This window comes from Atractosteus spatula, chromosome 5 (genome assembly GCF_055471065.1).
Source record: "Atractosteus spatula isolate fAtrSpa1 chromosome 5, fAtrSpa1.hap1, whole genome shotgun sequence".
Taxonomy (NCBI): domain Eukaryota; kingdom Metazoa; phylum Chordata; class Actinopteri; order Semionotiformes; family Lepisosteidae; genus Atractosteus; species Atractosteus spatula.
The window spans coordinates 30,259,024-30,273,322 of record NC_142710.1 but is presented as its reverse complement, the minus strand read 5'-3'; the positions used below and the strand labels follow the sequence as shown (position 1 = coordinate 30,273,322).

Sequence of the window (14,299 nt, the reverse complement as noted above, 5' to 3'; positions counted from 1 at the left end):
GAGATGAGTGGCCTACAGGTGGGTGGAAGCTCTGCTTGAATGATCTCATTAGTTCAAGGCAGGATCCCCTTGAGCCCCTCCTGGCGGGGGCTAAGCACTTGATTCCTGTTTCCCTGAACAAAGAGAGCACTGCCCCGCCAACACCTTCAATGAGTCTGGCTTTTTCTCTGCATGAGGCTGAATTGTTCTATTGTCATGAACACACTGAGGAGTCAGTGGACAGTGTTGTTTTCTGCCAGGTTTAGCAACCCGACAGCTAATTGGAGATTCTCAAGAAATCGTCATTGAAAAGATCTAAATGTGTGAAATATTCTGTGACGAAGTGGGGGAGGTATTTTATCTTACCAACATGTGTGGGTTTCGGGAAGAAAACAAAATATAGCCATTAGATTATTTGAATCGACCTTGGTTTGTGCTTTTATTCAACTTCAATAATAATCTATTCAAGCTACATTCAGTTTAATGCACCAGGTGTCTTTTTGTCTCAGACTACCAGACCCGTGGCAGGTCAGTGTTACCTAGGCGTGCAGACACAATCAATAAATTGATCCTGGATTCCTGTGTCTTGTTCCTTTTGAGCCAAAGTTAAGAAAATTAAGCCTATTATTTCATATAGAATAAGGCTCATTTTTATCAGTAAGTCCTCGGTTCTTATTTTGGTACCTTTCTTATAACAGCACTCCTTAGCACTTGTTTCCAATTCGTTTCCCACATTATGAAATGCTTCACGTGTTAAAAAATGTTTTTTTTTTGTACAGTGTTAAATACAAAATAACAGAAAGGTCTTCGAAAAGCTATTTTTGTAAAATAAGTTAAATACAAAGTAAATGTTCCTGAATGAAACTAGATTGCACAGTATAATGCTGTGCATGGAAAGGATTATTTGTACAATTTGTTCAGCTGTATTCACATGCATTATTATATAATAAATACTGTAACTGTTCTTTAGTTAAAAAAAATCTGATTTATTCTTGGAATAATGTTGCTTAAAAACACTCTGCTTTTGGAGGTGTAAAATTTAAATACTGCAGTTAGAGCCTTTTATTTACAGACTCACTAATGAGCCTCAGAAAGCAGACAAACAGCTTGCTTACTGACCTAATAATACTTACCTAAAACTCCTTAGGTACTCAAGAATTGTATAGCAAAATGGGGAATATGTTTTTAAAGCATTGCATTATTGAACATGGGCCGTTTTTCATGTATCTCCAAATATGAAAAGTCTATATTTAATGCTTAAAATGTGATTTTATTTTTATTATCTGGGTACATATTCCATATCGTGTGTGGGTTCTGGAGAAACAGGGATTACTTTTGTCGAAGTTCTAGTTTTAGGTCATGGTATAGGCCTGCATTGTAGCTTTGAAGCCGTGCATTGATTGTCATTTGATTGTATGCTCGAGCTAAGGGGATTCGGATGTACAGTTTTTTCCAGTCTCCAGCTGTTGCAACACATGTTTCGTGCTCTTTTTGTCTGGGAATTTGGCCAGCTGGAGGCAGTTGAAAAATGACCTCTTGGTTTTTACTGTGCTCACAGTTTACTACATAGTAGCATGAATGGATGTTCATACAGACTGCTGTAAGACAAGGAACATGGTTTTTAAGAAAAAAGGTGACCAAGACTCACCCTACAGTTTTAGTCAATGATGTTCTTTAATTTTTTCTCACACAACAACTGCAGTAGACCAGTTTTTAGAAATTATGCAAATCTTATTTTCATACATTTTCTTCGTGGATTACATCTTGCCTATGATTTATTTATGCCTCTCAACTTCTGCTACTACCACCACAACAAATAGCTTCAAATGTGCTTGTTAATCACCTTAACTGCTGGACACGGGTCCTAAATGAATGTATTGCATCTGAGTTTGACCAGTACCAAGACGTGGCACAAAACAACAGTACTTTCTAACCCATAAAATAATTACAGAGTAGCAAGATCTTTCTATGTCATAGTAGTAATAATAAAGCTAAAATATTATAGAGATTTCAGCCCCTTAGAACATGTAGATATGGTTTCAAGACTTCTTTGGCTTTTAGACTAATGGAGAAGGAAATGGCAGAGTTCACAGCTTTACGGTCTACTGACCACAGTGCACTCCGTCCGGTTGCAAAGGTTTCTGAATTCTGTATTTATGTCCCTTGCAGGTAGACAATGATAAATGATGAGAAAAATGAGATATTGTGTTGCAATGAAAATGCTTTGCAGTAGAAAACAACATTAGCATGAAATTATTGAAGTGCTTTCTTATGTTGGTTACCACATTTTGTGCCTTTAGGATATACAGTTGTGCTTGAAAATGTAGTTTTTATCATTTTGGAAGATTGAAGATCTTATGTTATTAACTTATACCTAAAATAGATTTGTTTAAGTCCATCAGGTCTAACACTTCCTGTAAAACTGGACAGCCTGGTCAACCTATATTTAACTTCCAAAATGTTAATTTCCTGTTTTGTGATACTGCTAAGATATATACAAATGAACTATATTTGGTACTTTAGTTCCAGAGTTAAATTGCAGGAAAGGCAAGTATTGATGTTTCTATTGTAAGGCCTTAATATATTGTATGAAGAACAGCATTCCAATATTCAGTAATTGTATCCTTATCTGACAAATTAGGCCTGTTTTCTCAGTATGCTTTGAATTTGTATTCAGTTTAAAGTACAATCTTACCAAAATAGTTTTGAAAATGTAATTATTCTTAATAATGGAAATCTAGAAAGCTTTTGATAAAAAGAGCTACATGACTTCCTGTGCCAACTTTTGTTTCTTGATTTTTCCTTTATTTTGACCACCTTCTTTCCCATTATACAGTAAATCTTACTGCTTGGGCTGGTTTCCCATTAGGCACACGAAGAACCACCCTTGTCACCCTGGCCTGTGCTTCTGCTTTTAATTAATCAGTATTTTCTGTCACATGGTGTTCTGGTTAGTGTGCAGCACCTCTTTTTAGCAAACATTTTATTACATGTGCTCAGGTGTTGTCATCTTGAATTGTCAGCAACACCTTTGTGACAAATCTTTTTGCACTTTTGTTCTTCTCAGTAGCAATCATAGGATTTTAGAATGCCTTTTTGAAACTTGTTTTCTTTGGCTTCCTGCTTCCTCTCACAGAGTTAGATATATTACTGCAAACAGGTTTATTTTAATCTCTGAACGTGTTTATCCTCTATTCTTCTTCAGATGAAATGGGGATCTATAAATTCCATCCATCCATTTAAGAATTTCTTCATCCAGTACAGGGTAGTGGGGGATTCATAAAATGTTGCATAGTACTTTCTTAGGCAACGTTAACAGTGACTCTGTCTTGAGATGAGCAATTGAGCTCGTCTAGGTCTTAACAATGGCAAAGAATATACAAACACTATACAGTATGTCAGCTTATATTTATGCTGAAAGCAATAACGTCTGAATAATATTTAAGATATTGGTATTAAGAGTGGCTTAATTTGTTGCCTTTTAAAAGGTTACAATATTGCAGATGTTTTTTGGGAGGAGTTACCTTAGGGAAAACAGTGTGATATAAGCCATACAGGCACTACAAAACTGGATATCTAGTGAACTTCAGATTTCAAATGCATTGAGCACACTCAGTTTCTTGGAAAACAAGGGGAATTCAGTGACTTGAAATATGGAAACGTTACAGTCCATGTCACCCTAATTAGAATGCTTTATTTAAAGTATAGCTTTTGATTTTCTGCAAGAAAGGAATTGCACTATATATTCCCATTTGCCATTTCCATAGCAACCTATTCATGTTTTGTGCTACTGAAAAAGTGTAAAAAAATAGTCAGTGTTATATCTTAAAAAATATTTTGATAATCTTTTTCCAGTGATTAGTTTTGTAACAGACAGAAAGGGATGTTTTTGAACATTCATAAGGAAACACTGTAAGCACCCAGCAGGGTTCATTTCCATTAAAGGATTTTGCAGCTCAGTGAGTACAATAGGTTGTATTAAATCAGTTTCAGGCAATCATGTTCTGTGGATTTTTGTTGAATTATAAGTTTAAGGAACAAATGGGTCTTTTTTTTAAAAAAATGTACCAAACAGCAATAAGTCCCTACATTTGTGTAAGTCATGAAGCAGTAATGTATCTTATTGACTGTAATAGCAAGCAATTAAAGGAAACCCAATAGCAAAATTACTGGCACAAAATTGATCAGTATTGAATGACATATCTCCACAGGGATTCTCAGAATCCAGGTGCTAGTTTGTGCGTGATGGCCTTTTGCAGTAGAACACGTCATTTAGGGTATAGAAGGCCAGTGTGTTGCCCATGGAAGTTTTTATATTAACTATTGTTTGTTTGTAGAGAAGGTAACTTCCACTGCATACAATCTGTTTTTCTGGCCTCTTCATTGACTTCATACAAGTACTATATACATTAATCTGGCAACACTTTATTCATTACTGAGAGGGGCCACAGAAACTGCCCCATCCTCTTTTGATATTAAGAAAGACTGAAATTAATACCTATTTTGAAAACAGTAATTAAACAACAGTCTGAAAGCTCTAGCATGTGGATTTGACTTCAGGCCTTTTGACAGCTGGTGTTCTTGCAGTTGTGTCTCCTTAAAGACTCAATTCAGAGCACCCTTTTATGAGCAGAGATTGCGCTCGAGTCTGAGGATTTGCCTGACAGCTTGATTGTTAAGGGCGTCATGTTTTAAAAAAGCTGTTTTGATGATGCAGAAGATCAGTGTTCAATGGGTTGTGTAATATTGTGGTTTGGCAGTTAAAATGTCCCATTTCAGTAATCCACTATCTATTGACAGATTGCCAGTATGTATGTTTTATGCTTTATTTTAATATGCAGAGCCCAATCCTGCTATACTACCTGATCTTTATGGAATATAAGAGTTCCCTTTCTTGTTTTTATTTTGTAACCCACAAGTACACAGTTATTTTAGACATTTTCAGTTCTTTTTAGTATTAATTTACTCCTACCCATCAATATGTTTTCATTTGTTAATGATCTCATTCATTTGGGGACATGTCTCCATTGTTTATGATCTAGGGGTGACTTCCTGACAGTCCTCTCTGCATTTAGGGAAGATGAGTCTAGAAGAAAGTGGAAAGATAAACAACATCTGCAAAAAATTGTGCAGATTAAATATCTTCAGCCTATAAAGTAGGAGAGCTCGTGGAGTCTTTACAGTTCAGAGCCAGAATCTGATTGTAACAAAGTATTGTTATACAGGCAAAAATAATGTTTAATGTAGTCCAAGCATGACATTGTTTCTACAGTTATTATGGCTGTGTGTCTGTTAAGTGTAATTCAGAATGGGTACAATAATGTGAGTTCAGACAGCTCCTTAAAATAATGCATCAAAGCTGGGTCATTACTGTATATTCCTGGTAATACATTCTGAGAACTACAAAGTTCTGTACTGTCATCTTACTCATATTCATTTCAGTGTTTTTATACAGAGAAAATAAAGAATTAGACTATTGAATTGACAGAACTGTCAGTAAATTGAGCTTCATGGAAGTTAAGTCATGTTTCATGTCTGTAGCCTGTTTCCCTTTCTCTCTGTAATGGTTTTCAGTGTATTTCGATTCTTAAGTACAGTATGTCTTACTGCCATGCTCTAGATTCCTTCTGTAGTCAATGAACCTTCTGCTGGCACTGAAGTTCACTGAGAAGTTCTCAGAGGAATTGTGCCCTGTTGACCTACCCAGCTTCCTGTGTAACATTCCAAGTAAGATGCAAGATTTCGTCTTGGAGGATGTTGAGGGAAAATGGATGTCGTGTCATAACTGTTTTTTAACAAAACTCTCTTCTCTTTTTCTATATAAAAAACCTCTACTCAGAAAGTTGTCTTGGTTAAGATGCTATGGATTAAATCGTGGATTCTAATTATTGTCAGAAGCCCATCCCCTTACTTTACAATAGGTCCTTTATTTAAGAGCAGCAACAGCTCAGCAAAAAAGGATTGGGGAAAAAAAGATTAAGTGGAAAGTTGTCTTTCATTTTCTTCACTTAGATGTCTTGTGGCCTTAGTTTTTCTGTCAACCCTGGACTCCTGAACTTGCATAGCAGGCATTTCTCATTATTGTTCGCTATAAACCTTGCAAAGATGCACCCTGATATTTAATGCGTTTTTCTATATAAATACCTTAGCAACAGATTGGGAAGTAAAACATGAAATGTCCAGATAAACTGCAACGTAAATGAAGATGTATTTGTATGTGAATGTGCTTCTTACTCTTACAGTATTGTTTACATTTCAGTTCTGAGTATGAGGGCTTTGTTTGCAGGAGACTTTTGGGCAGTCTTTGCAAATCACTTTCTGAAGAGCTTAATCTAGTCCCCCCCCCCCCCCACCAACCCCTGTTGACTTTTATTCCTGTAAAGAGAGATTCATGTCTTTATATAACCGCATATGGTAGAAGAGTGAGTAAGCTGTGGAAAATAACACAACTGTTGAGGTAAACTCCTATTAGCACCAATCCCTTTACACTCTAAGTATTGATTATTTTTCTTAGAAAAATGTTTTTTTTTTTTTGCAAAGAGGCTTTTCAAGGCATAAGCGAATTCAACAAAAAGGACAGAATTGATCTACAGGTGGTCTCTAATTCAGAGCTGTAATGGAACAGTAAGTGCATTGTGTTGGTTGTGAATGTTCAGTTTTCCCGTAGATGAAAGGCAAGCAATCTGGAAGACAGAGAAATAACATGCAACCCCGCTGAGAGGCAATCTTCAGCCATGGTTAATATATGGGCCTTGGGCCACAGTCTGTATTGTTAAGACCTTTCTTCAGGTGCTATTAAGTAAGGCGAATAAACCAATGATTGTGGCACTGCAAAATTCAATCCTAATTTTCCTCAAATGTCATTTTAAAAAATGCATTAACCGTTTGAGCATTCTGGAATGTTAGAAATACTTTTTGAAATAACACAAATTAGGGTTCAAGGCATGAAAGAGAAAAAAATGTGCAGTAATCTCTGACTGTTTTCTGCTCCAAAAAGGATTTTCTAAATTAGTTTTGTGAGCTGATGTAAACCTACAGCACCCTTGCAATTGCTTTCTGCCTAAAAATAATGTATAATAATGGTTTAGGGATGCTGTATGTTCTTTTATTGCCCTTTGTATTTCTGCTCTGTAAAATAGCATTAATTTGTACTGTTTGAAGTTTCCTACTGATACGGAAACATTACATATTTATGTAAATTCAATCCTGTAGTTTATTTCATATTTATCTTTTTACTTGGCCAAATTATCTTCCTTCTTAAATAAGCACCTGTTTAAAATTTTGTCAACGTTTTATTTTATTTGGTATATTATTTGTGAATGGTACAATTCCTTCTGTGAAGGTTGTGGAGTTGTACTGTGTATAGTATTGATACAAAAAAGTCTTTTTGAAGGCAGCACAGCACATCATGTTGTTTGATTTATTACCTTTATACGTTTTGAAGCTCATGAGCCATGCAAGTAGAGAGCATTGTGACATATTGCTTTCAGAAAAGCACGATAAAGGAAGGCTGAATTATATCCTTGATGCTTTGCTTTGTGGGGCAATGATATGATGTTAGCTTATTTCTCATTCAACTAGTTCTTCCAACTTTGGACAGTGGCCTTTTCATCTCATTCATAAAGCCATTGTTAGAATAAATGCCACGACAGTCACGTTGTGTTGTGTTGACAGAGATAGAAAATTAACAAGTAATAGGTTTATTCCATGCTGAAAAAAAGAAGAAAGAAAACACAAAGTTCGGCCGTGGAGCCTTCTTCAGGTGTGAGAGATAGAAAATTACTTGCAAGTGTCAATCAACCAAATTAGCATACAAGTCAGAATGCAAATGAATGCTCAAGTCTGACGTTTAAGCCGTTGGTAAGGGGAGTTGTGGTTGTGGGTTCTGGAAATCAAATTGGTGTGAAAGAGAGGCAAAGTAAGTCCAAATCCAAAGTCCAGAGGATATTTTGAGAATGATCAAAAACAATCTATAAAATAGGGAAAATGCATTTGGCACACTCAGATAATCATGATACGGCTGCTTGCCAGCAGTCATATCACCCTGTAACTCACCACTGGCTAAACCACTGAAGCTCAGCAGGTGTGAGCCTGGTCAGTGCCTGGATAGAAGACTAAGGTTGCTGCTGGAAGAGGTGTTAGTGGGGCCAGCAGGGGGTGCTCACCTTGTGGTCTGTGTGGGTCCTAATGCCCCAGTATAGTGACGGAGACCTGCCTCTCTGTGTTCATTAAAAACCCCAGGGCATTTCTCGAAAAGAGTAGGGGTGTAACTCCGGCGTCCTGGCCAAATTTCTCATTGGCCCTTACCAATCATGGCCTCCTTATAATCCCCATCTATGAACTGGCTTCATTATTCTGTTCTCTTCCCCACTAATGGCTGATGTGTGGTGAGCGTTCTGGCGCACTATGGCTATGGTCCACATTGGTGGTGGTGGAGGGGAGTACATTGCCTGTAAAGCTCTTTGAGTAGAGTGTCCAGAAAAGTGCTATATAAGTGTAAGCAATTATTATTATTCATAGTTATTCTTTGTTCACTGTCAGGAAATAATGTATTACAAAGGAGGCTATTCCTGAAAAGAATGAGTACATGCATGTGTAAAAAAGTGTGCATTGTGCAAATTACGTATCAACACATTACAGTAGTACCTGTTCTACCCTAATTATGGTCAATTCATCATATAGAAGGAGAGGAAGAGTACCTCTTTTTACACTATGTTGTTGTCCTGCACAAAAATATAATTTTGTTAATTTAAGAACCATAAAAATCTCTCATCCAAGATCTCATTCGGCTCATTCTTGAAAGAAGATAGAAGAAGGCTGTCTTTTCCCAGAGAAACCTGCAGCCCTTTGTGTAAAAAAAAAAGTACTAAAATGGATCAGATGTAGCTCTGACACTTTTTTCTTTTTTCCTTTTAGAGTCAGTATCTTCTGTGTATTCGTCTCCTGCGAAAAGTGTGGGAGATCCTGGAATCACACCTCTTTCGCCCTCGCATTCTTTGGTAAGAGCTTGGCTGGGGATCAGTAACAATAAACCACTGATAAAAATGACACGTTTTCTCAAGCTAATCCTTACATTTTAATGTTTGTTAATTTTCACATTTTTTTAACTAGTAATTTTCAGGGTATTATCAGCTTTGGTGACCTGTCCCCTTAATTTAGAGGTTTAGTTTTTTACTCCTCATCGGTGTTAATTTCTTTTCTACATCCATTATATTTTTTATGGGACTGGATAAAAGCACCACCATTTCTCCTAACTAGACACATCTTTTGATATTTGCTACAATTGTAACCTTTATTTAAGTCCTCCTTCTCAAGCCAAATCTGAACACATTTTTTTATGTTTGTATCAGTGAATGTACGCTATGTGTAAAGCATATGTTTTGGTGCCTGACCTAGAAGGAATCTGATTATGAAAGTGGAAAACACTGGTATAGTTGAAAGCCCAGGACTTCAAAAAAATTATAGTACTAAAACCAAATAATGAATCTGTTTGTGTTATAAATGGTACTTTCAAACTTAAGTTGCATCAAATCTATGTGGTTTGTTATCAACTGTAAATTAAGTTTCATGTTCTTTAACTTTTAGCAATCATGTTCTTGAACTTTAAGCAATCTCCTCCCTTTCCTGCTTCAAGATATTTCCAGTTCAGTGGATAACCATTATTTTCTACAGGTTCCTGTGTTTGCTAGAATCACTTATAGTACCGGCTTTCTCTGAGATTACTGCTGTCCATGGGTTAAGTTATGATACAGACCTGCTTGAGACTTCAGCCACTTTTTTTCTTAAAAACTCTCTCTTAAGCATGTGTTTTATCTACTCTCAAGATTTAACATGTCATTTAAGTTATTGTTGTTTTTCTCTATCATGAGTTCTCAAAGCATTTTGAGTCCTCTGAGCTGTTTGATAAGATTAGGTAATTAGGTAAGATCACTTTATTGGCCATATCCAATTTCTTGTATTAGGAATTTGTCTTTTTTTCACATACCCCAACTTGCTCTCCATGAGACACACAGACAGGGAGAGAAGCTTGGGGTCAGAGCGCAGGGTCAGCCATTTATACAGCACCCCTGGAGCTGTTGGGGTTAAGGGCCTTGCTCAGGGGCCCAAAGGAGTAGGATTCCTCTGCCGGCCGCGGGATACGAACCGGCCACCTTCCAGCCACGGGCGCAGATCCTTAGCCACAGAGCCACTGCACCGCCTAAAACGTGTGCCCGAAGTGGATTGAACTCAGATTGCCTAGACAGAACTCCTATTGACAAACCCACTGTACCAACAGGCTGCTCTCCTGTGCGAAGAGTTGAAGCTGGGCTTTTATGTTCCACTTCAGCTTTTTTGAGCTGTGTCATTAGGTCGTGCATGTTTCACTTTTGTTCGTGGTAGCAAGGGATTTGGATTGCACAGTGTTATGCTGTTTCATCATTAACAGTATGTTCATTTTTTCTGTATAGTATTACATTTCACTTGGCTTCTTTTTCGGACCCAGTTATATAATATTTTTAAGTATCCCATGTCTGACATTTCTTCATTTTGGCTCCAAAATAACATTCAAATTACTAAAGATCAAGATTTTACTCTACAAATGTTTTTGTTGCTTTACATTTATGATTTCTACACTCACCTAATCAGGTGCATAAAATGTTAATAAAAGTTTGATACAGTATGTACTATATATTTTTAAACTAGCACCCTTTCAGCATATAATCTACCATTAGCTTCTTTTTTCTACATTTTTACTTTAAATTGATCATATGGAAGCTCTTATACAATCATAATTTATCATAAAATACTGAAACAGAGAATATGAGCCTTAAATGATTGTGAATATAATTTTTTAAGATCACTTTATTAGCCATATACAATTTCTTGCATTAGGAATTTGTTTTTCCACATATAATATTTTTTGATGTTAAGTAGAATACTAATTGTAAGGACTAGCGTATACAGTATGTGACAACAAGAACACTGGTGGAAGCACAAAACAAGCTATAGAATTTAAGTTTTTTTTGTGAAGAACTGAACATTTGAAACATACAAAACCGGTATTTGGAGTTTTATCACATATTTGCAGAGGAGATGAACTTACAAGCTTACTAACCTTAACAGCGACAAAACAGCAAAATTTGCATGCAAATATTAAATTGCCGCACCTCTTTTCATTAATACTGCCTGTCATTATTAGGACAGAAGGTTACACTAAAGTTTTTACTGCCTATGTACTGTAACTTAACAGCCTTGGTCGTTAGTAATTATTCATGGCGATATTGTAAAGGCCACCACTCTTATCTTGCAGAAAGACCCAGACCAGAATGTTGCAGCGGGGCCGCTGTACATGGTGGTGGTGGCCATTGATTTCGGGACCACGTCCAGTGGTTATGCCTATGCCTTCACAAAGGAGCCGGAGTGCGTCCACACCATGAGGTGAGCACTGCAATGCAGCAGCAGTGGGGCTCTGGCACAGAGCCTGAACAATCTGTCAGGATGTCTGAAGAGCTGCAGAGATGGGCTGTGCTAGAGGAGTCTCCTTAAAAGCATGTCTGAGACGAGACTGAATGGAGGGAGGTTAGGGTAGAGCAGAATCTCTTGTTTTTCAAGCATTTTGAGGTTAGTTGTTTTATGGCTGACTCATAATAATGGTGCAGTGAGTCTTGTGTTCACAGCTAAAATAAGCACGTTTAAAATACAGAAACCCCTTAAATCATTTCTGTAATCTTTATACATTTGTTGTACAGTATTTTCAATTTGTTCAAAAACAAAGTAGGAAATGGTATATATTTACGGTATATGGCATTAAGTGTTCCGATTTTATAAAATGTATGCATAAAAGCAATTGTTTAAATGCTTAATATATTATTTTGTGTATTTTGGTGGTATATTAGTTCACTTCAGATAGGTTTAACATTTGTCAAATGTTATTACAATAAAAGCTATGGTTTCCCTGAGAAATAACACTATACATTCTACCTGCTATGGACATATTTGAACTTTTTAGACATCTCACCAAAACGTGACAGAAATGACATTTTCCAGCCTGAATTGTTTGTAAGATTTGTACTCTGTTGTCATAACAGTATAACTAATGGAGCCCTGATTGTTTAAACATCCTGGCAGGTGAAAGAAATGGTGGTTTTAGTTGCTGTTAACCAATGCTATGCAATGCATATTTTTATTACCCTACTTTTTTTATTACCCTTTGCATCATTTGAAAAAATGCTTTTGTTACGACTCCAGGTGTCTAGGGGTAAAGGGGTGTAACATTTAGGATGGGTTTGAATGCAGGTGGGTTTCTGGTGAGGGACTTGGGAAGCATGAAAACAAAAGTTTGGTACAAAAGTGATTTATTTTTAAAAACTGAATAAGTGACTGGTACGTATACAGGACATAACAACACACAGGGAAAAGGAACTTGAGCGGTGCCAAAGGAAAGAAAATAACAAAACCAAACGGATCTAGTTACTGTAATACAGTGAGGTCTAACCTAACTAACCCAAACAAACAAAAATCAGAAGGTCTTCGGCATCTTCATGCACCTTAACCTCCCTACACTGAACTAACCAGAACCAAAATACACGAGTGGCACACGCCCCTAACCTGGTGTGTCTAGACAGAAAACAAATCTACTTGTGCAGAATGTAACCCGATAACCTTATCTATAAGTTTTCCCCTGGTGTACAAGTTCACAGTTAACAAAAACACAACACGAGTGAACCAATTGATGGGAAAATGGGTAATACCGAAGAAAACACACAAGCAAGGAATAGGGTAACAAATGAGCACAAGCAAGGTAAAAAGGAAAGAAACGAGTGCGGGCAAGGTAATAACAAAACACCGGCAATCAAAACAAACGAACGAAGCCGAAGCTACAATGAACAAACATGAACACTAGCGAGCAAAATGTGAAAACGAGCCGAAGCTAACCCGAAGTTGAGCCGAAAGCTTACCGAAACCGAAAGCTCCTGAAAGCTCTTCGGTATTTAAACTGTGGATCTAGTTACTGATTGGTTGGGAGTTGATTGATGATGATGTCACAACTGCAATGATGGTGGAGTGATGGACCAATTGGTGGGGGGGTGGTACCCGAATACAGGAAGCGGAAAAAACAAAACAAAAACACGGACACGCACGGGGACATAACAGCTTTATTCTAGATTTTGCAGAAATTGTAACTGTGTATTCAAAAGTGTGTTACTTCTGTGGAACCATTAATCAACTTCAGTAAAAGCACCTGGGGTGTGGTAGCTTTGAGACAGGCGTATGGTGAGGTTATTCCTACTTCCTCACCTGGGTGATTTTTTTTTGTGCACCAGACAGTTGAATAAAATGTTATAATTTAACTGGAGCAGTCTCATCCTTATTTTAACTTTCCATCATCCAGTCACCCTTAACAACTGCATAAATTGTGTTGAGTGTTGGAGTTGTGCTGATCAAAACTGATGTTGAAATGTGGATTTTAGAAGGTTTTTTCGGCATGAAGGCTGATGGTGCACTGTTAAACAAGCATAAGAAAATGAATCCAAGACTGTAGAACATGGAAATGTATTGTTATGCCCACCAGAGAAGTCAGAAATGCAATTGTCTGCTTTGGCAGGAATCACTGCTTGTAGGCGTTTCTTGTAATTCTCTATCAGTCTCCTACATCAACTTGGAGAACTTTTTGCCCACACCCCCTTACAGAACTCCTTCAGCTGTGTGATGTTTGAGGGCTTTCTTGCATGTACTGCCCACTTCAAGTCCCCATACAGCATTTCTATGAGGTTAAGATCTGGGGTTTGACTTTTACCCAGAAATGGAATAACCCAAATGTAAAAGAATAGTACTGTAGGTACTTTAGTTGGTAATCAGTTTTCATAGACATTAATTTTAACAGCCATTATCACCAGCAATTTTGTTTACTAATTGCTATGCATAAGAAAAAATGTTAAACTACACTTATTTGACAATGATAAATCTCATAACATTGGTTATTCATTATGAAAAGCTGTGATTAAAATTTCTTGCAAAATTAATTCAGTAGGCTTGCATAATAATATTAACAACGTATGTCTTACAGTAAGTTAAGTAGTTGAGTACAAACCTTAATTATAGCCTTCTAAGGATGAATGTGTATTCGATAAGCTTTGAAGAGATACTGTGAGATAAGTAGTAAACAAACAATATTTGTAATTCTTACTAAATATTTGCTTAAAATGTTCATAGATTTGGAGGTAGGGGTCCACATCTATGCCAGTGACTGTCCAACTCACCTTTGGAATTGAAGCAAGGACTACAAAAATGATTCAGCTTTTTTAATCTTGTTGATATTCCATTAATCTTATGTTCAGCA

At 36.9% G+C, this 14,299-nt stretch overlaps 1 protein-coding gene across 1 annotated transcript in view; it reads left to right on the top strand.

The window, feature by feature from the left end:
• hspa12a (heat shock protein family A (Hsp70) member 12A) overlaps positions 1–14,299 on the top strand; it is a 47,314-nt gene that overhangs the window by 12,537 nt on the left and 20,478 nt on the right. The window contains exons 2-3 of the mRNA XM_088916598.1: positions 8,896–8,978; positions 11,270–11,397. Coding sequence (XP_088772724.1) covers positions 8,896–8,978; positions 11,270–11,397 — 211 coding nt within the window. The remainder of the gene's footprint in view (positions 1–8,895; positions 8,979–11,269; positions 11,398–14,299) is intronic.